Source organism: Triplophysa rosa, unplaced genomic scaffold (assembly GCF_024868665.1).
Source record: "Triplophysa rosa unplaced genomic scaffold, Trosa_1v2 scaffold139_ERROPOS793776, whole genome shotgun sequence".
NCBI classification, from domain to species: domain Eukaryota; kingdom Metazoa; phylum Chordata; class Actinopteri; order Cypriniformes; family Nemacheilidae; genus Triplophysa; species Triplophysa rosa.
The window spans coordinates 285,258-307,235 of NW_026634143.1; the positions used below are offsets into that span (position 1 = coordinate 285,258).

Consider the following 21,978-nt stretch of genomic DNA (forward strand, 5'->3'; position numbering starts at 1 on the left):
CACCAAAGGGGGCGGAGCTTTCTCATACGTAGTACCTAACTCTGGAATACCCTTCCCTATACTATTCGAGGGTCAGACACACTCTCCCAATTTAAATCTAGATTAAAGACACATCTTTTCAGCCAAGCTTTCACTTAATACATAGTTAATGAACAGCAGCTACGCTAATTATTCTCTTTCTGCCCCCGCCTCGGGATGCCCATCCCGAGGTAGGGAGAGATTCCGCCAGGCCCAGATGAACGTCATATGCCCATCCCCAACTAGAGATTACGCCAGCTACATCGGAAAATCCCGTGCCATCCTCCTGCGAGAGCCTGTGGACTGACTGACCATCCCAGCTCCATCCAAGGCAATTCCATCACCACCCAAGAGAAAAGCAACCATCTGACCGGCCCAGCTCAGACAATTCCATCCCCAACCAAGAGCAAAGACAGACTAGTTGTCACATTATTGCTTAATTTACAATACTTGGTATTGGGACCGGGTTGGACCTGCACGGTTTCGGCGGGTGGGGCTTCCTGGGTTGCGGCTGGTGGGCTCTCCCTGTTCTTCGTGGACGTTGCTCGGTGGCTTTGGTCGGGGTCAATGAGTGCAGCTATGACACGTCAGAGGAGATCTGGCCCTCCCGGCTGAGCCTGGTTTCAACCGAGGTTTTTTTTTCTCCATTTATTTATCTTTGGAGTTTTGGTTCCTCACCACAGCAGGGCAGTGTTGGCTTGCTCAGCAGGAGACTGCATTTATTTATTTATTAGATATGATTTATTAGAATGATCTTGCTTGGTCTATAAACACCATGCACTGTGCTGTGTTTTACCTTTCTGTGTTTTTCAGTTTTACTTATTTGCATTCTTAAATGCACATTGTGAAAAGCGCTATATAAATAAATTTAATTGAATCTTGGTTCTGTGTCAGCCACCATAGTGCTTCCAAAGGGTGGCTGGAGTTAGTCTCAGTGTTGTAATGTAACGAAGTAAAAATACTTAATTACAGTACTTAAGTATTTTTTTGGGAGTATCTTTACTTTACTTGAGTTTTAAAATTTCTGCAAACTTTTACTCCTTTTCCTGAACAAAATGTATACTTTTTCTCCGATACATTTCCCCAAAGTATGTTCGTTACTACTAAAAAAACATGAAACAGAACAGAGACCGATCATAGACCAATGAGCGATCCAGTCACGATGACAGCGCTTAACCAATCATTGGTTAAATCTTAATGTGCAAGTGCAGACAGGCGCGCTCGAATTTCAACACAAGTGCGGACATGTCGGATGCTAGTAGCAAGCGATCATTTGGGGCGGTTTCAATCGACAATAATGACACACGTTTGATAAGAGAAGCAGAGAACGCAGCAGCACCTCCTACTTCCGAGGTAAACGACGGTTGTAACGAGGACGAACACCCATGGCCGTATTTGCAAGAAATGTTTTCTGCGTTGGAATGAAAGACTCTTCAAACAGGATGAATTCCCTTTTATGCTTACCTAAAAATACAGAATTACTGGCATTTAAAAACTCTCTGTCCAATCTCAAACACATTGAGGTAGTTAACGGTACTCAGCAGATATTTAATTAACGTTATTTCGGTTCAGATATGTAACCAGCAACCTAGCCAATCATTGCTGCTGTGTTTTATGCTGCCTTCACGTGCTTTCGGAAATTCGTCCGTTCCCACTTCTGAAGTAATGATTCCGAGCTGGTTGTGTTCAGGTGCTTTGTTGTCGGAAAAAATGGAAGACGCCAGATTCATGCTTGCGTGTGTCTTGAGAAAATCATATACGGTAATAGTTTTTAACCGTATACATCCTGTATAGTTTTACCACACTATCTAGTCATCTTGCTGACTATTCTGGAATATTGGTGAAATACACGCTATTTTCACTGTGTATAAAACATACAGTACGCTTCGAATGATTATTCACATATGTAAATATACCAGTTTAACAACAATACAATTAAGTTGTTGTGGGAAAACTAATAAGTCATATTTGTCAGAAATCCTTCTCCCATCCGCCATATTTAAAGTTTTGAGAGAGTTGAAAATTATGTAAGCTGAATTTGTGTTAATGTTAAAAAAAAACATTCTTGTTAACAAAACATATCAAAAAAGTACTTAAGAAGTATACTTAAGTACAATATTTAGCTGATACTCTAAGACATTTACTCAAGTCTTATTCTAAAAGGTGACTAACTTCTACCAAAGTAGTTTTCTGGCAAGATATTTGTACTTTTATTCAAGTATTGATTTGAGGTACTTTATACATCACTGGTTAGTCTCAACCTCAGACATCCACGGACCGTTGGCTAAACGTCTGATGCATAAGGCACACTTTTCTGGAAACACTTCAGCACGTTCGAAGTCATCATCTGATTGGTTATATTTCACAGGATTTCCGGGAGACGTGTGTCGCGTTCTTTAACGGTCCACCTGGAAACAACACGAAGCCGCCTGATCGAAGTACTGTAGTAAGCTGTCGTGTTACAACGATTGCTATAAGACGATCGACTAAATGCTTAATTCTCAAAAGTATGCGTGGTTCACGGCATAAACTTATAATCATCGTTGTTGCTGTTAACTTTTGACATGTTCATGAATGTTCACCAGTCTGTTACTGCAGAGACATTTCCACACCTCTAAACATGACGCAGCACAAAGAGAAACATGATTGGTTGCTTTATCTGTCAGTCCTATGGCTTCTAGACCTTCACATGACGGGAGAATTGACTTATCTACAGACACCTGCGCTCTGTGACTGGTGAGGGAAGTACACTTCCTAGGGTTCAAATCAATATCTTGAAGAAGCTGTGTGAGGAGTATGTGTTGAGTATTTCAGCATGTCTAGAAGGAAGGCGTTTTATTACAGGGAATCTTTATATTTACATATGTTTGTGTGTAGAGATAACAGAAATGTGTCGTCGTCATCATCATACAATCTCCACTTCTCATCTCATTCAGCACACTCACACATAACACTATTAAAAAAACACAAGATCGGTAATGATGATTTAACTGTGATCAGGTGAGACATTCAGTGATTCAACACATGCATGATTTAAAGGCAGAATATGTGATTCCGTCCAGAAACATTTTTTGGCATGCTGGTTGGAAATCTCTTTACATCCTTATAGCAATCAAAAAGTATAGTGGTTAAATAATATTTGTATAATTATATATCGTCTGTGAAAGGCGTAGGACCAAAAAACGTTCGCCCAATCAAAACGTTCTGGCCGAACGCTGTGGCTGGTCATGTGTACATTTTCAGCCAACGTATTTGGCATACCACTGCGCACCCTGTTCACGTAGACATCATACGTCATCAGCACGCTCACGTCCGCTGTGTCACTGATGCACAAAATAAATGGATATCTATCAAAAATTAGCTTATAAAAGAAAACTTTTTAATGTGTTTACATGCATATCAATAAACTGGCTATGCAGAAAACCGTGTTTACATGGACATTTGAGACTTGCCAGGTTTCTTGCGTGCAGTGACATCACCATCGATAGTCCATCTACCAATTAAAAATGGCAATGGAAATCGGTCAGAAGCTGCATTTTTATATCTTGAAATCGGCGTAATGGGCAAAAAACTTGTCAAGAGTTTTGCTTACGCTGTTTATGAGCTTTCCCCGATAAAAGAAAACCGATTTATGCATTTACATGACCTTACACGTTATCAGTTTATTAAGCATAATCGGAGTAAGACTGTGCATGTAAACACACTCAATGTAGGGAGAATGGCGGATAATCAGCAACAATCAAACTTGCCTGTGGAACCGACAACAAGTAAATCTACAAAACGAAAGTCAGTTTTTGAAAGAGCAGTGAGGAAAAAACGTATGGATCATGAAAGAGGAAAAATTGGAATTAACATCGGTTCAGCTCTAACATGATGGAGACCGCTCCCTGCCAGAGGGTCTGAAAGACGATACCATGGTTGCTCTCTTTCTTTTGGATAGGTATGTACATGCTTCCAGAAGAATTTAATGGATTTCGTTTGTAATTCGTTACGTGGATTTACGAAATACATTCATGTGTTTGGAGGAGGCGTGGCTTTAGACGGCGAATCGCAGAGGGTGGGATTATAATTTCAGTCCTAGCAGGCTAAAGTTAGCACCTTTCCAAATCAACCACCCTACCTTTAACTGACTAGATAAATAATAGCAAAAGAAAAAATCTTCAAAAATATAATTCCAGTGCTGCCAACTCTCACACTTTCGCCGTTTGATACACGGTTTTGCCTGTTTTCACACGCACTCACGCCACACATCCAATTACTCACGCAAAAAAATGCCCTGAGATGAAATAAAGCCCTGTATACCCTTGTTACGGATGGGTCAAATGACACTGGTATTTCCCAAACTATTTGAGATTTTTCTCCTCTGCAAAGCATTTGCTTTGTGTATTTTTAAACATCTAACAACATGAACATCTGTATGATTCTAACTTGTCATTATTATAGGAGTGCAAAAGATGAACCCACTTACTGTCCGGGTCTTCATGGGCAGTAAAGTTGTCCACCAGTTTTTAAGTATGTGCACAACAAGTGGGACGAGATGTGGGACAGCAAGTGCGATCTTCACCAAAATTAACTCCACCTTAGACTAGCATGGCATCCCTTGGGAGAACTGCATTGGTCTCTCAGTCGACAATGCAGCTGTGAACATTTGATCACATAATTCCATTGCCTCTAGGGTCCTCCAGAAGCATCCCAACACCTATATTCATGGTTGTCTTTGTCATGTGGCACATAACACCGCCAAAGCTGCAGGAGTGGGATTTTTTAAAGTGAGTTAAGGCCTGATTTATCTTTACATGTAACTTTTTATTTGTATCCTAATTACGTGCATTGACTGAATGTGTTATGATTTGATTAATGCATTGCAGGTGTCCGGTTTTGATTTGGAGGATATGGTAGTGGACATCGGTTACTGGTTCAAGGGTAGCACAAATCGGAAAGGATACCTGACAGGTATGCATGTTTGATACTATTAAGTGTCATATTGAAATTCTGAGATGTAGAAAATATATGATATAGAATTAAATGTCTGAAACAGAGTTTTGTGAGCTCCATGAAGCGGAGTACATGGAGGTCCTCCTGCATATCTCGGTTCGTTGGCTAAGCCTTGAACGTTGTGTGACCAGGATCCTGAGGCTGTATGAACCTCTGGCCAGCTACTACAAATCTGCTAGTATGGTCATCAATTTTCAATTTCATTATGCAGCAACTACATAGATTGTTATTCACATACTTGTATTAATGACAACCTCTTGTTTTGTGTTATTTATTGATTGATTCAAGATGAAAATCAGGCCAGGTTCATGAGGCTTGTGCAGACATTCACTGACCCTATGACAGAAGTGTACCTGCTTTTCTTCTAAGCCACCGTACCAACTTTCACTTCTTTCAACTTGCTTCTTCAGCGAGAGCAGTCGTCAATATTTTTGTTACGTGATGAGGTGGGATTGGATTTAGCTGTTTTTTCCATTCTGTGTTTCTTGCTGATATCTGCAGGGATCCTCTAAAACAGGTTTCACCTACTATTTTCGTAAATGTCTGTTATAGATGGTGAAATTCGTATGCAAGCTATGTTCCAAGTTTATGGTTCCAGCAGCTCTGCAGTGAAATTGCGTTTAAAGAGAAGGCAAACCATTTACCAGGTTAGTGTTTGACTATTATTATGATCAAACACAGTGATATGTGATATTTAGCCTTGTACCTAGCCTTTTGCCACTTCATGAGTAGAAACCTAGTAAGGTTTGTGGTAGTCCTTCCATTAACCGTGAGCTTCTGGTTGGATTTTTGCCCTATGTGTCTAGCTATATATTGCCGCATCAGCATGTTAAACTATTTATGTTAACCTGATATGCTGTATCTGTGACAGGAAGAAAGTTGAACATTGGGTTCACAACCAGGGCTAAATTTAACAGATTACTCGACGAGGGTGCCATCACACCACAGCAGGTGGATATATTCCATGAAGCTGTGTTGTGTTTCCTGACAAGTGCTGTGGACTATGCACTTAAGAAGCTACCACTGGAAGAGCCACTGATCAAACATGCAAAATTCGTAGATGTACGGCAGAGGGCTGAAAGTGACATTGAAGATGTCCTGTACTTTGTTGAAAGGTTAGTTTTTTTTCTCTAATTATTGTCTATCATCTTGGCTAAAATACCCTGCATTTTATGATGAGGTATGTTCACTCCTAAACTGCACATGAGCTATTCTTATGTGGCTTCTCCTCAAAGATGCGTATGAACTGCTCCTGGTTGATGACAATATACCTAAAACTTAACAACTTGTAACTCTACTTTCATAAATAGGTTTCCCCATCTCCTCCCATACCATGGGCCAGAGAGGAGCATGACCTTCTGGGTGAGGAGTTACTAAATTATCAGACCATGCCAATGATATCCCTGCAGGACGAAACTGAAATGGAAAGCTTCTGGGCTGAAATGGCAACCCGGAAACATAAGGTAAACATTTTTTTTTTGTCTTTCGTTTTGGCAGGTGTGGCTTGGCTACATCTGTTGCTTAAAAATTGTTGCATGCATATATGTGTCATGCATGTTGCAAATTATGCATGTTTTTATCTTTACTTTGTTAATGGATCAACCTACAGTATACTTACAGTAGTAATCAACCAAAAATCAAGGTATGTTTTTCCATTGTGTTCTTGGTGCATTTTCCATAGGTGACAGGAGCTAAAGAATTCAAAAGGCTTGCTGCCGTCGCCAAACTGGTCCTGGTGTTGCCCCATGCAAACGCAGATGCTGAGAGGGTGTTTTCAGTTGTGGGACTGAACATAACCAAGAGAAGAAACAGCCTAGCACTGGATGGCACCCTGTCATCAATAATGACCATAAAGATAGCCAATCTGGAGCCCTGCTTCAAATGGGAGCCCCCATAAGATATCATCAAGGCCTTCAAGAAGGCCACAGGCCAGCATAACCATGCCCACAGGTCATAGACAAGGACTTTACCCAGCTTCTGATCTGCATGTGATACTGATTATGCCTCATTTTTAGTTATTTTTGTAATGCATTCATATGTTTTATTGCTTGAAAAAGTTGTACTGTTTAAGCACTTTATTTGTTTCTGATGGACCATGTGGTGGGAGGCTTTGATTGAAGAATAATGTCCCTCCCTTACTAATCTTGTGTCATTTTTGGCTGAACATTAATCATCAAGTGCTCTTAAGAATACAATTATTCACAATATAGGCTAGGTTTCAGTTAAGAATTAGTTTAATACCATTCTAATCAAAATATCAATCAACCTACCTAGGTCAAATCTTAAACACTGGTCTATGAATAAGGCTTTATTGTGGTACATAGGCAGTCATTTAGGCACAACAATAGTTTTCTGGTTAAGTGTTCAGCTCAAGTCTAGAAGGCCCTACAAGTCATTATGCCGAACATGAATCAGAATAAGTTCAGGTATTGCACATCTTTAGCAGATCACCCAAAAATCCACTAGAATGCAGGAAATCACATCTACTTAATCCAAAATTTCCTGGGGGTGGACCTTCAGCTATGTCTGCTTCACAGAATGTAACCAATATTGTCCATCTCCATTATGCTGCCCCTATCAACGGCTTTGGGCCTCCCCACAAACCACCAGAATGCAGGGTACAACATCAAATTAATTCCAATTCTCTGATATCTGAGCCACCATCTTGTGTGGCTGCATGCGCGGCATAATTTTGATCACCCCTGACAAAATCTCAATCCAAGGTTTTTTGAAAAGTTGGCAGGTATGTAATTCTTAATCAAGTGTAACATTTGCCACACACACAGTGTGTGTGATCCTGTCCACAAGATTCTTTCTCTGAGATGTGTGTATTCATCTCATCTGTTGTTGTGATTAGGGATGTAACGATTCACCGTGAGCCGGTTGAAAATCGGTTATAATGAGCGACGATTCAAATCGGTTGAGGTGTGAACTGAATCGCAATACATTTTTTGAACAGCAGGGGCCGCTATTTTCACTGCAAATCTAAACGTGGATGCTGATATTTCTTAAATGCAAAAAAATCCAAGAAAAGCACAGACAGTATTAGTAGTTTGTTTATATTAAAGAGACTTTTTCTATTATTAATTTGTTATAAAATTGCAGTTTAGTTTTGTTATTTGAAATAAAACATTATTTTATCATACAAAGAAACGTGAAGCATTTAAGAAATAATGCAAGGGACGTTGTTCATTTCTAATTGGTTTCAACTCATTTTTTCTAAATAAATCGTGAGTAAATCGTGAATAAATCGCATCGTGAGATCAGAATCGTGAATAAATCGCATCGTGAATCGTTACATCCCTAGTTGTGATTCATATTCACATTATATTTAGATGAGATTTCAGTTTGTTGACATGTCTCTAATATATCTAAGTGATATTCCTGGATGTGTGTGAGACAGAAAGCTCAACTGTTGTTTTATGTGTGAAATGAAATGAGATTGAGAGTCTGACGTGTGATGCAGTATGAACACAGTATTTAAAGCTCCATTACAGTTCATACAGCAGATTAGATGACATCTCAATAAAGCCTTCCACGTACTGTACGTGAGATTTCAGGGCCGTTGGCTTGTATTACCTGTATTCATCTTCACATTAATGTGTATTCCAGTTCACACACAGAGAGATGCAGACGGGAAGAAATTACATATAAACTGCTCATTTTATGGAGGCCAGAAACTACCTTCTCTGGTTCATATCCCAGAATACATTACGAAAAAACACCCAGGGTGGTGGACAATGCTACAACATTTGTTGACTTTAAAAGGATGTTCAGTTCATTCCATGCTACAAGAACAATCCATGCTACACAATCATGTGTGCTGTGTATTTAACCATTAGCTTAGCAACATGCTAACATCAAACCAAAGATATTAATATAGAGGGTATGGACGTGTTGTCACAGCGCGCCCCGTGCAAAATGACTGCTGTGGAAATATTTTTCAGATAAAAGTATGATTTAATTATCAATATAATCAATAAGTGTTTTCTTTCATTAAATCATTAAGCTGTGTGCTTTTGTCATGTGCTTTCTATTTTACTCAGTGGAAAGTTACTGTGGCAAACGGAGTGAGACAGGATAAGTGGGGGTTGGAACCATAAATTTAACTAAGTCAACACACACACACACACACACACACACACACAAAGAGTCACACAGAAAAGAAATGTTATGAATCAATCCACTGCATATGTTTTAAGTATAATCATGAGTTGTGATGTGTTTTAATGAATCATAGGATTAAGAAACAACGCTACATAATTAAAAGCATTAGATGATTGAGTGTTTTCTTTTTACTAAAAGAATGTTAAGAATGTTGGTATGTTGTCCGGCCACAAGAAACTGTCTCTAGGAAACACTCCCCAAAAGAAACGGTCTCTAGAGAACATTCCTCAAAACTAGCGACTGACCACAGGATGTAAAACATGTGTTGCAAAGATGTTGTTTTGCAGATATACGTGGTGCACGGTGATTGGTGGAAAGGGAGCAGCACTCCTTAAAAGGCAGAGGAGGAGTCAGAAGATGCGAGCGACGTCACATACTGAATAAATATGTGTGTTTTTGAATAATTTGGGTTGTTGGCTTGTGGTGGAGTGAGGAGATCGTCTGACATCCCAAAGCTTTGTTACTCCTTTTTACATCTGATAATAAACTTCTAATCGATTTTGGAGAACGTCTCTGTGCAAATTTTTGAAGATGCAGGACTGCCTAAAAAGTAAAACAATGCTGACAATAACAGGAAGAGTAATTCCTTTGTAAGTCGTAGGGAAGTGGTAAGGATCGCTGTCGAGTCCAGCTGCTTGTAATTTCAGCAAATAATTGTTTTAGTCCCGGTTTCTTTGTTTCTCCTATTCTCCTCAGCCATTTTGCTGGGTGTTTTGCCACCCAGGGGAGCGTGTACCAACATGTTCACATGCGAAAGTGACATCAATGCATACCCTCTATTAACAAGATGTGCCACTGCTTTTACAATTAGGGCTGGGAATCCATTCCAAAAAGAATAGATTCCTCGATTCCAAGGCGTTGAGAATCGATTCCATTAAAGGAATCGACGACTCTTTAAGAGCCTTCATAAGCACAAGCCCCGCCCCTTAGCTGATGTCATTGGTCAACTAAATCACATTAGTTTCTTGTCTAAAACAGTGCAGACTTCAGAAAAAAACTGATAGATTAAGTCTAGAGCTGTGGAATGACATAAATATTCTGCATCCATAAAAGCAAAAGCTTTGTTTGCACACACAATGAAGATATAATTACATGTATCCACACATTTAACAAATCATATAAGCACGTTTGCTTTTCAGTCGGACTGTAAACGGACCGTCTTCTCTGACTCTACCGATGAGCTCAGTATGTGCGTGAAGAGAATGACATGTACAGTCTCACAACATATTTACTTGGATGTCTGTTTAAAGCTGTTCAAGCTGGACGAAACGTTTTCAACACCTGTCTGCAGTACTTGCATTTAACAGTAATATTAATATGCACAGTATTCTTACATATTTTTAATGCTATTTACTGATTATCGATCTGTCTATACCTATATTCCTCAAGTATTTTTGTGTAAACTGCTAAATAACTTAAAAAATAGTAATTTGACCTGTGCTTTATTTTTGAAAACAGCTAGTAAATTAGATTATTAATGATATTATTAAAGATACATTGGAATTGCAGGAGAAGATCGACATATTTGGTTAAGGTTTTTGTTATAGAAACAATAAACAATTAATAAATGTAAAAAGGGACAGCTTAGAAAATAGTATTGCATAAAAAATGTGTACTTTTTTAATAATTAATAAAAATCCGTAGTAAAACAGGGAATTGACCAGGAATCAAAAACAGCAGCTAGGAATCGATTCCCAAACCAGGAACTGGAATCAGAATCAACTCCAAAAAATTCAGAATCGAACAGCCCTAGTTACAATCATAGACTGTATAAAATATGGACGTAGTGTCCATGACGTCACCCGTAGGTTTGTGAAGAGTAAAAATGAAGCCTAAAGTAGGCGGAGCTGGTCGTCGCCATCTTGGCATCGCGCGTCACTCACGGATAATCGTAAATGGGCAAAGGGGCGGGACGAGGTTGGAGCTGAGGCGCCCGGTTGGCTGAAACCACTTGTCACTCAAGTGGCCACGCAACTATTTTGCAGAATTTTAAGGCTTAATAGAAGTTAAATGGGTGAGTTATAAAAAGATGCACTCTCCTCACAGTTGTCATGAAGGGTAAACAGATAGCACAATCCATCTGGTTTACATCTATTTGACGTCTGCATTTACATCTGCAAGACATCTTAAATACATAGTTTGCTCATCTGCAATACGTCTCGGAGACGTCTGAACGTCTGTAATACGTCTGCTAAAGATCTGGAGATCTGCTGCTTAAAAACATCTGCTAAACATCTTAGAAAGAGCTGTTGTACATCCATTCTAAATCATAAACATCGTACAGACATCTTCTAGATGTCTATATGATGTCTGACAGCAGACATCTCCGAGACGTATTGCAGATGAGCAAACGATGTATTGTAGATGTCTTGCAGATGTAAATGCAGACGTCAAATAGACGTAAACCAGATGTATGTGTGCTATCAGGGAACTGACCTATATAGACCAAAATAATTTTCTGTAACAGGCTGTAAACATGTTTTATTGTGCTGTAAAGTTGGCCATTTTAACATGGGGCTCAATGAGATTCTGCTCTGTTTTGGAGCCAGCCTCTAGTGGCCAGTCGATGAATTGCAGTTTTAGTCACTTCCGTGTTGGTTTCACCAGAGTTGCCCCTTGGTTACAATGAATGGCGAGGAATGTAACGCTCAAGTCCCGCCTTCCAGCAAAACTTTTTTTTCAGTAAACAATTTAAGCTTAGCAAAACAAAGTTCAGTTCATGCCATGGTTTATTATCGATCAGAAATATGCTGTTTAATTGTGATTTTTGCCAGCAATATTATAAATATCTGCCTTCCCCCATTCAAGTAGATAGGACTGTGGACTTGCTCTGATGTAAATAACTGCCCAGAGGCGTTCAAACATGGCCGCCGAGTGACACGACTTCAGTAAACAGACTTTGATCAAACTCTATTTAAACTGAGGATGATGGCTGAGGTCTCCTGTGTGCCTTACGTAAACTACTCTTACAAAACATATTCCATTTGATTTCATGTGATCATTTCTGTCTTGAGAAGCTAGAGAGGAGAATACAGTGAAATCTGATCATTGCAGATATGGCATTGTCCGTTGATCAGGATGAGGTGGATTTTAAAACTGATAGAAGAGAGATTTAACACTTCAGTTCTGGTTATTAAGCAATGCTCATAATCTTGCACTGATCAAGAACGACTGAAGTATGGATGCATGATGATGAGAAAGCAGGATTTCTACAGTAGTTTAGGAACGGTTGATTCCAGGAGAACCGACGGTGATAGAGAGAGGCAGAAATAAAGAGACGCTGTGTGAGTCTTCTGGCCTTGGGCCGCTCTCTTCTCCAGAGAGAAGACCAATACAGAAAATTACACGCTCACTGCAATTTCAGCCTTATTTAGAGGAAACGATGTTTATCCTGAAGAGAGATGGAGAAAGAAGACATGGAGGTGGACACAGAGAGAGGAGGAGGAGGACACCATTAAAACCGGACCAGACAGAAAACATGTGATCAGAATCACAACGGCACAGCTCAACAATACAAGAGCTGAACAGCAAACTGTGACTAAACGTTATTATTTATTTTTACATGTGAAGACATAGACACAGACACGTGCTCACACACACGCGCGCACACACAAAGACAAACACACGCGCACACACGCGCACACACACACACACACGCACGCACACACACGCACACACGCACACACGCACACACACGCACACACGCACACACACATTTTCAAACAAAACTGTATTAGTGTGGACAAGACCTGCAAAGCTTTTGTTGGAATGGTAGCATTTCAACTATTACTATACATAACAGCACCAGACAGACTGACCGGATGAATGTTGGAGACATAGATAGAAGGATGGCTGGAATTGTAATATTCCACATCAGAATGAATGGATTTATGAAAGAAAAAAACTATCAAATACAGCAAAACATATCGGCGCACTTGCTGATGTGCATTTTTAATTTGCTTTAATAATTTATTTTTATGAGAAGAACAGTCATGTGCCAATGCCATTATATTAAAGAGAAAAGCCTCATGTAGGAGTCAGCAGATGGATTTGTAGAAGATCCTGGAGTTAAAACAACACTGAAGGGATTGATGCCTTTAAATCCCTGTATTGACTAACCTTTCCATCAGCTTCATTATTAATCTTGTGCAGTGTTAATAAAACCTGACCCACACCCACCCCAACGCATTAAAAACATCCCGTGTCTGAATGACGTTTGCATTCATTGTGTACATACATGTTAAACATGTTCACCAGTGTGCGGTCACTCTCACTATTCAATACTGAATGTGAAGCATTCATACAGGCCTGAAGTTCTGCTGGAGATGTGACGTATTCATCAGCCATCTCCAAAATACACACTTCTATCTCAATGTTCAAAGCTCTCTTCTGAGAGACGACAAACAAACCCGTGCAAGAAAGAGAGACACACACAGAGAGAGAGAGTTTTGGAAAACACACTTATTTTCTTCTTCATAGAACATGCTGAGCCGCAAGCAAACACACGCACACGCACACGCACACACACTCACAAACACATGCACACGCACACGCAGTTCATTCTCTCTAGTGATCAAACAAAGGTCAAAATGATTTACACTTTCATGATAATATCATAAGGCCACAAAAACATGTGTGTTTGTTTGTCATATATCTGGGCTGTTGTGGGTGGTTGCCAGGGTGTTGCTATGCAGTTGCAGAGATTTCTGAGTGTTGTTTTTGTGTAGTTGTCAGGACATTATTACTGTGTGTGATAACTAAGATGTTCTGAGAGCATTCTGAGTGTATTGCGATGACTTTGAGGTGTTTGTCAGGGCGTTCGGAGTGTTCTGACAAAAGATCATCACAAGAACCACAATCTATTTTCGTCAGCATTTAATGTTATTATGTCCTGACTGGCACTTACAGTAAATATGAAGCAGCATTCATGTGCAATATTCACTGCAAATGAGCTACACATTAATACACAAGATTCTGACCGCGGGCGACAGGATAATGCAGCGAGTAATATTTCAGCTGAACGTTTGTCATTACAGGAGGTGTTATTCAAGAACTTGTTAGCGCTGCCACAGGGAGAGAAAAGCGGCTTCATTTCAGCGCAGAATTGGCTACGGTGTCTTGAATTCTCAGTAAATAACCCCAAGAAGCTTTGAGAACGGCAGAAGAATGAGACGAGAGGTCATGAGCTCCAGGAGAAAACACCTCAAACAAACACATTACGCTCCATTCATCTTCACACACGCAGCGCTAACATCACAAGAATTCCTTTCAACTTCTCAGCAGAGCATGAACCTCTCATCCTGGGATTTTACAATGATGATGCCATCAAACTCAATAAGGGCTATAGACACGCTGATATTGAGCATTAATGAGGTAGAAGTATGTAAATGCACTGTAAGAAACCATACACTAGTTTAGTTTGTTTGTGCATATTCAAGCAGGTCTCTGGCCGATACGCTTCAGGTCACGCTGCTGGACTCTCTCGTGAGTCATGGGGAAGTCAATGTTAATAAGATTAAAATATGAAAACCATTGTCACACAAACCCATCGGTTCACTTCACAAGACCTTTATGAAGCCCCTGCAGTCTTACGTATGATGGATGGATGGATGTGGATCATTCAATATCACATTCAAGAAAAAGATATGGAGAACTGTTTATTTATCTGAGACAATCTAGTGGAAAAACAGAAGTGTGAGACTATGAAATGATATCAATACAGGAGTCAATTTCAGGTGTGAACAGGTTTCTGGAAGCACGCTTGAAGAAACACATTCAAATGTCTAAGCTAAAGCCAGAAAAAATGACAACCACACATGAAAAATGCTGTCATCTGTATAGTAAATGTCCAAAAGTGTCTTCTCAGCAGATTGACTTGTAAACTTCATTGGAGGTTCACAGATGACAGTAGTCTAGATTCTGTACGGCATGAACACAATGTCAACATTGATTCACTATGAGCTGTGTATTAATCCAGTTATCACAGTCTAGTTTACTTTTCTCTCCCTCTCTCTCCCTCTTGTGTTCGTCTTTGGTAAAGTGACAGTTTGCCCAAAAATGAAAATTCTGTCATCATTTGCTCACTCTCATGTCATTTCATACCTGTATAAATTACTTTGTTTTGAAAAACACCGAGAAAGATATTTGGAAGAATGTGAGCAGTTTGACATCATTGACTGCCATAGCAGGAAAAATTCAATGGTAGTCAAAGGTGCCCCAAACTGTTTGTGTTCCTAAATTCTTCTAAATATCTCACTTTGTGTTCAACAAATATATAATATTTGTTTTCCTACTATGGTAGTGGATGATGTCACAGAACTGAAAATGGCTAACATTCTTACAAATATCTTTCTTTGTGTTTAACAGAACAAATCTCTTATAAATCTCTTATAAATTGCACATCTCTTATAAATGTGTATGGGAAATATTCCACTCAGCACATCAGGCCACAGGTCACTGTGTGTTTTGGAAAAGGGTCACAGTGTAAACATGAGTATCGTTTATTTCTCATGTGTTTTATCTGTCAGTTGTTAACCTGAGTGAGCATCTCAGCTCTTGATCTTTGATCTAAACACACACCATCTTCAGTCCTCACTCGTGTTAACTCAAAGAGCTCACTGACCTTTCTGTGTCACATCAGACCTCAACCTTTCTATACACTCAACACACACACAGAGAGAGAGAGAGAGAGACCAAGATGCACGTTAAGATGTTATTAGCCTGAGCTTTAGAAACGGCTCATGAAAAATAAATGTATCGGCTCATCTCAGTCAGCTTTAATTGAATATGGTGGTGTCTGTAAACTGTTTGAGATGACTGGTGAATTTATGAGGAATGGGATGTTGTGCATCAATGCAAGGAACCTGTCATTGATCAAATCTGCTTGACGTCTAAAGTTTTCCTAAATGCTTGAGGTCAGTCCATTTCAGATACAGAATGAAACATTTTATCAATCCTGCATTACAAACACCCCGCAGGTGTAAAACATCAGCCAGGACCTCTATGCGTGTGTGAGAGAGAGAGCGAGAGAGAGAGAAGGGCTGGTGTTTATGATGCTTGTGGGAGAGATAATGAATGATGTCACAAACACACACACATTGGATTACAGACTGGCTGCTCTTAAAAGTGTTGCTTTCAAATGAAAAGAGTGTGTGACAGCATGTTAAACTGCCTGGTTGATATTCATCAGCTTCACACGGCGTATAATCCTGCGAGAAATCTCTCACACAACACTTTTATCCATTAACTGCTTCTGTAAATTGTGACACATTTTTTTCATGGTGCAATGCATGTGTATTTTCATGCAGACAGTTAGCTTCCCAGCAGTACGAAACCCTCAGCAAAACATACAAACACAACACCATAGAATGAAAGATCAGCAGATGAACCGTTTTTAATCCTGAAACGGACACGCGCAAGACACGACGAGCAGCGTAATGCTTGAGAAAACCTCACAGACTTCATTAAACTGTTCTCATGAAACACAATAAAGAGTTTCCTGTATATCACAGAAGTCAAGACGTGAGTGACACATACTCCATATGCTTTCTGTAAGTGCTGCCTCTCAATGCAGTGCTGTTGTGGGTGGTTGCTAAACCATTACTATGCGGTTGCTAAGATGTTCCGAGCGGGTTTTAGTGTGTTGCTAGGGTGTTTCGGATGGTTTCTAGGGCATTACTGAGGGGTCTCTCAGGTGTTGTGAGTGGATACAGGTCCAAATCCAAAGCCTCTGGATAGCTCGTGTACGGGTGTGTTTTATCGGAAGGTACCAGCACGTCTCCGCTCAACTCAGCACACAGAGGATCTGAGGATCATTCCTGTTCAGTGAGAACTTTAATGATGTCACACCGGAAGACAGAATGAAGTCATGAGAAGCACGCGTTCTGCGTTCTGTCACAGCTCAGGCTTCATACGTGAAGCGTGATGGTTTGGTCACGTGGAGCTGTCCAGCGGCCGCGGTGCTGAAAGCATCATATTGTAGTACTTACTGCTTCTCATAAGAGCAGCGCTTGTGAAACAGTGGGGCGGTATAGCTGTGAATTATTAATAATGCAAATCTTTGCCAGTGCAATAACAATGAAGCGCCGCAGCATCAAACGCTAACTGTCAACACTCATCCTGTGTGCATTAGGATTCATGGATGTAGGATCATTTAGCTGCAGCGGCAAAGTTTTCTGTACGGCAAACCATATCACAGCACCATCATTTGCACGTGACACGCCATCATCTTCAAAACCTCTTTGAAGTCTTTATTGCATGAAGCACAAATGAGAACAACTGAAAAACAGGCTGATGTTTTGCTCTGTGCACCTCGGGTTCCAATTTAACAAGAAAGGAATCAAATAAACTGCAGTATTTGTCATCAGTGAAGTGTCATTACTCATTATTCCTTACCATCATCATTACTGTAGTATATCACTTGTTTTAATCGTCTGACAAAATAACAATATTCTGTAATCTCATGTGTTGAACGGACCTCCGGCTGGTTTAGATTTAGAACAACATGAGGCTGTGTCAATGGGTCTGGTCCCAGAGGACATTCACACGCCCTGAATGAAGGCACTCTCAACAGAAGTGTAAATGTAAAATTTGTAAATCGTCTGCTGCTTTTGCTCAACTTCAGCCAATTCTAGCATTAAACAAGCACGATATGAACAGAAGTGAACACAGATAAACACTCATTAAAGCTGAAACATTACGCAAGCATACAGAGGACAGAAGCCTCCAGCCGCTGTTAGCAGATATTACATTAGATTTTAATAACGTGTGAAGTGTTTTCTACAACACACGGTTGATGAGCGAGGGCTTTTATGAATAACGCTCAATGTCTGAATAATCTTGCAGCGTTTTTCATCAGAGAACCCTCAAACGTAAGTCTGGTAATGCCATAGCAACCGACATCCCAAATGCCAAGACTGACTTCAACTGCAAACACCTGCACGGAACAACAGACCAACTGTGAACACATGTGCACACTTCTCCAAACCATCAATTCAAGCAGAAAATGATTACTTCATACACCTCAACATGGGTTTGATCTCGGATACAGATCAACTGATTTTCTCTTTTCCTCAAATGATGGATTTTCTGGAGCTACACCACTGAGAAGATATCTCGGCATCCAACCGTTTGTGCTGAATAAAATGTTCGCCGGCAGTCAGAGATTCATTAAACTACATTTCAAGACAGCACAGCACACACACACACGGATGACATACTGTATAACACAGAGTTTGAAAACTTCCCCGCAGGTCACAAGCCTCACGTCAGACGTCCGCATCCACAGTCACATCTGAAGTTCACTCATTAAAAGTGAAGAGACACGAGAGAAGAACACGAGCCCAAACTGAGCAATGAAATCTGTCGTACATACTGTGTTTCTGAGGCTGAGCTCCATCGTTCGCCATCATCTTCTGACACTTCAGCGCACATCTGCATGAACCACAAACACCTTCTGTGTCTGCTACACCAACACTGACGGTGTGCTCGAGAGGAAGACGGGGGTTATGATGTTACCAGAGAGAGAGAGAGAGAGAGAGAGAGAGAGCATTAAACAATAAAGGAAGAGCAGTCAAATCTATGGCAGGTTGCAGAGATCAAGAGAGAGAGAGAGATGATGAGATTGCAGAGAAAATGATGAAATCTGAAGGTAAAAGACAAATGGTGTAATGTGATCACACATATTCAGAGAGACTGGTGTATGTCCACACACCTTCAGTTTTAATAAGAATGATGCGTTTCATTTTTCCAAATGTTGTTTTCTTAATGCACAGCGCTGTTTATTTATTCTTAAATATAGTCTTTATAATGAGTCACATGTATCTGTGGCCCTGAAACTGCTTTCAGCTGACCTCAGCACAGCCTCTTTATTTTCATCCATATCTGTCATATTTCACAGTCTAATCGACCCCATCTCACAGATGTTGATCATGTGGGTTATTCTAGATCCCTGTAATGAGTTGTGTGTTTCTTAAAGCTTTATTAAAGGTGTGAGACTGTCAGACACAATGTAATGTTCTCTTACTTCTGATGTTGGTTTGTACTGTATGTTTCACATGATGACGGCTGAGATGAGATGAGATGATGTCTGTCAGGTGTTTGGAGTTCTGCTCTAGTTTTTGTCAAGTATTCTTATCAGGATGACGAAGGGCAGACGAAACATCCACTCCGTCTCATCCCAAACCCTTTCTGGTAAAGCCAGAGGCTCAGGACAGAATACAACTAAGTGTCCCAGTCTCATTTCCATAGCCACAGCAGAATAAAGAGACCTCGGGGTGCTAGCGCGCAAGCTAATGTAGCCGTGACCCCTGAAAGTGGGACAGAAATTGAATATATTCTCCATAATGCAGCACATTCACTGAAATACAAGAATGACCAGCAACACAACGGCAGTATAGAGTCTGAATATAGAGTCTTCAAGATATTCGGTTAACATTTCAAATCAGTTATAAATATTCTGTTGGTTGTTGTCTTGTTTACACATTTGTATAGTGAAACAGGAAGTTCCTCCGGACCTCATCTGAATACAGTGGTATATACTGTAGGGGTTTTGGACACTTTTTTCAGCCATCCAGAAGAAGAATAGACCACTCTAAAGTCCCCATGAACCGGACGTTGCGACCGTTTTTACTTCCATATTTTGACGGATTTCCGAGTGAAATGGAATTTGGAATGAGTAAAATAGTGGGCGTGGCCTTTGTCTTTCTCTGCGATTTGATTGGATGTATAAAAACAGATGTTGCATTTTGAAACGGAACCGGCTGCAGACTGACGGTTGAAGGGGAGGAGTTAACGGATGCCCCGCCCCAGAGCCGTTGAGAGAGAAAGTCGCGACAACGTAAATTCAAAATTTCTGCGCGTCACGTGATTCATGGAGCGTTCAGATAGTTCCAAGAAGTTATGTTTTCTCTTTAAACGCTTTATTTCTTTCATTTTATTATCCATTAAACGACTTGCTTCTGCCAGGCGGCTCCAGTCTCCTGATTGGTTAACGCGCCAAAGTTCAGATTATTCGATTCGCGCGTCAAACGCCCAAAATGCTCAATTCGCGCCGCAGGATGTCCTATTGTGTCTTTGCATTGACTTAACATGTAAATCACTCTCGCTTAACGCTTCACTCGCGTTTGGTGGGACCGCAGCATAACATACAGTACGTCATTTTAGACTGATAGTCACTAGAGGACGGAAGAGCATTTTCAGATTTGAACTGAAGATTATGAGGGTACACAAACTTTAAAAAGAGAATGACCCACAATGATAAACTATTTACAATAAACGTAGCAATATTTCATGAAAAAATAGGCACTGTAATTGTTAATTTCACTGGGACTTTAAAACATCTGAATCCAGCACAGACCAGCAGGATTTCACTCTTTCTCATCGTGTTTCTAAACATTGAGTGTGAGAACTGCATAACACCGCTTGAAGGTTAATGGAAAAATGATGTTTTACAAACGAAAGACCGCAGAAGCCATTTGAACACACAGTCACTGCTGGTTCATGTTATTTTATGTTTGATTTCTGTGTAGATGTCACCTGCATTTCATTGCACATGAACAGATGTCATCCGGAGGAATATGACACGCTGACTGTGTATGAAAATGTGTGTGTTTCTAGTGTGTTCATGTGCTGAAGCTCTGGACTGAAGACATACATGCGTCTGTCCCTCAGGAGCGCTACACAAACACACAATATGAGCTGATCGTCCTCCGCAGACAGACAGACAGACAGACAGACAGACGGACGGATGGACGAGCACGCGGAGGGCTCTCAGTACATGCTGTCAGTGGGTCAGGACAGTATCTGTGTGTTTGACCTGGACGCTGTCTGACATGCAGCAGAACGCCGGCTCGAGTCCTGTAACACACACACCTCAGTGCCTTCACTCATTCAGTATTCATGTATTCACTGGGGTCGGCCTTGATCTCCATCGTGTCGGCAGACAGCAAGAATCAAGTATTCATCTTTCATTCTGAATGAGGACTAATGAATTCAGACGGATGAGATTTGGGCTGGGTAATTCTGTTGATCTAATAGATGAGATATGGCAATGAAGAGAGAGGGAGGATGGAAGATATGAAATTGCCGGTCAAATGATGAACGTCCTCTATTATTCTCACGGCGGTGAACTGGCCTGTTGAGGAGAGCTGTGTGATATTCAATGAAAGGACAGAAAATGAGCCTGAAGGAGCGATCTGAGCCAGAGAGAAATCTAAACCTGAGGGTCCGGTGAACAGCCAACAGCCACATACAGTACAGTACTGCTGAGAGAACGTCTCCATCTATACACTACACCACAACAACAACAACAACACACTGACATCACTTCACATCAGCAGGATGTGTGTGTCAAATAAACAATTCATTCATTCTTCAGACCAGCATTCACTTGAGTCACGCTAAGAATGTTTTCCAGTCAGCTTTTATTCATGAAGCACACAATGACCTGCTCTCTTATTCCATTCAGTCCAAGAGCACAAACACAATACAGCCTACATCAAGCACACGCTCCCAGATCAACATCTCTAATAATAGTACTAAATAATAGACGCTTTCATCCTAACAACATAAATGAACTTTTCTGCGCATGCGCACTTTTGTGACCCCAACTGAACACTCGGTACACGTTCACAAACAATCGAGCGCCTGTAGATTATTTCTGGTAACAATCAAAAGAAACCGAGAAGAAGCGTAACTTGGCTAAACTTGTCTCTCCAATATTTTGACTTTAGAATCAGAATCAGAAGAGCTTTATTGCCAAGTGTGCTTGCACACACAAGGAATTTTCTTTGGTGTTGG

General features: G+C 40.5%; 1 protein-coding gene across 7 annotated transcripts in view; it reads right to left on the minus strand.

Annotated features, from left to right (window-relative positions):
* The window catches only part of plch2a (phospholipase C, eta 2a), an 80,462-nt gene that overhangs the window by 42,785 nt on the left and 15,699 nt on the right, over positions 1-21,978 (minus strand). Inside the window, exon 1 of one of the 7 annotated variants that reach the window (XM_057326843.1) lies at positions 18,554-18,655. The exons of the other annotated variants lie outside the window; for them this stretch is intronic. Coding sequence (XP_057182826.1) covers positions 18,554-18,590 — 37 coding nt within the window. The 5' untranslated portion in view covers positions 18,591-18,655. Of the gene's footprint in view, positions 1-18,553; positions 18,656-21,978 lie in introns of those variants that run through there. 7 annotated transcript variants of the gene reach the window in all.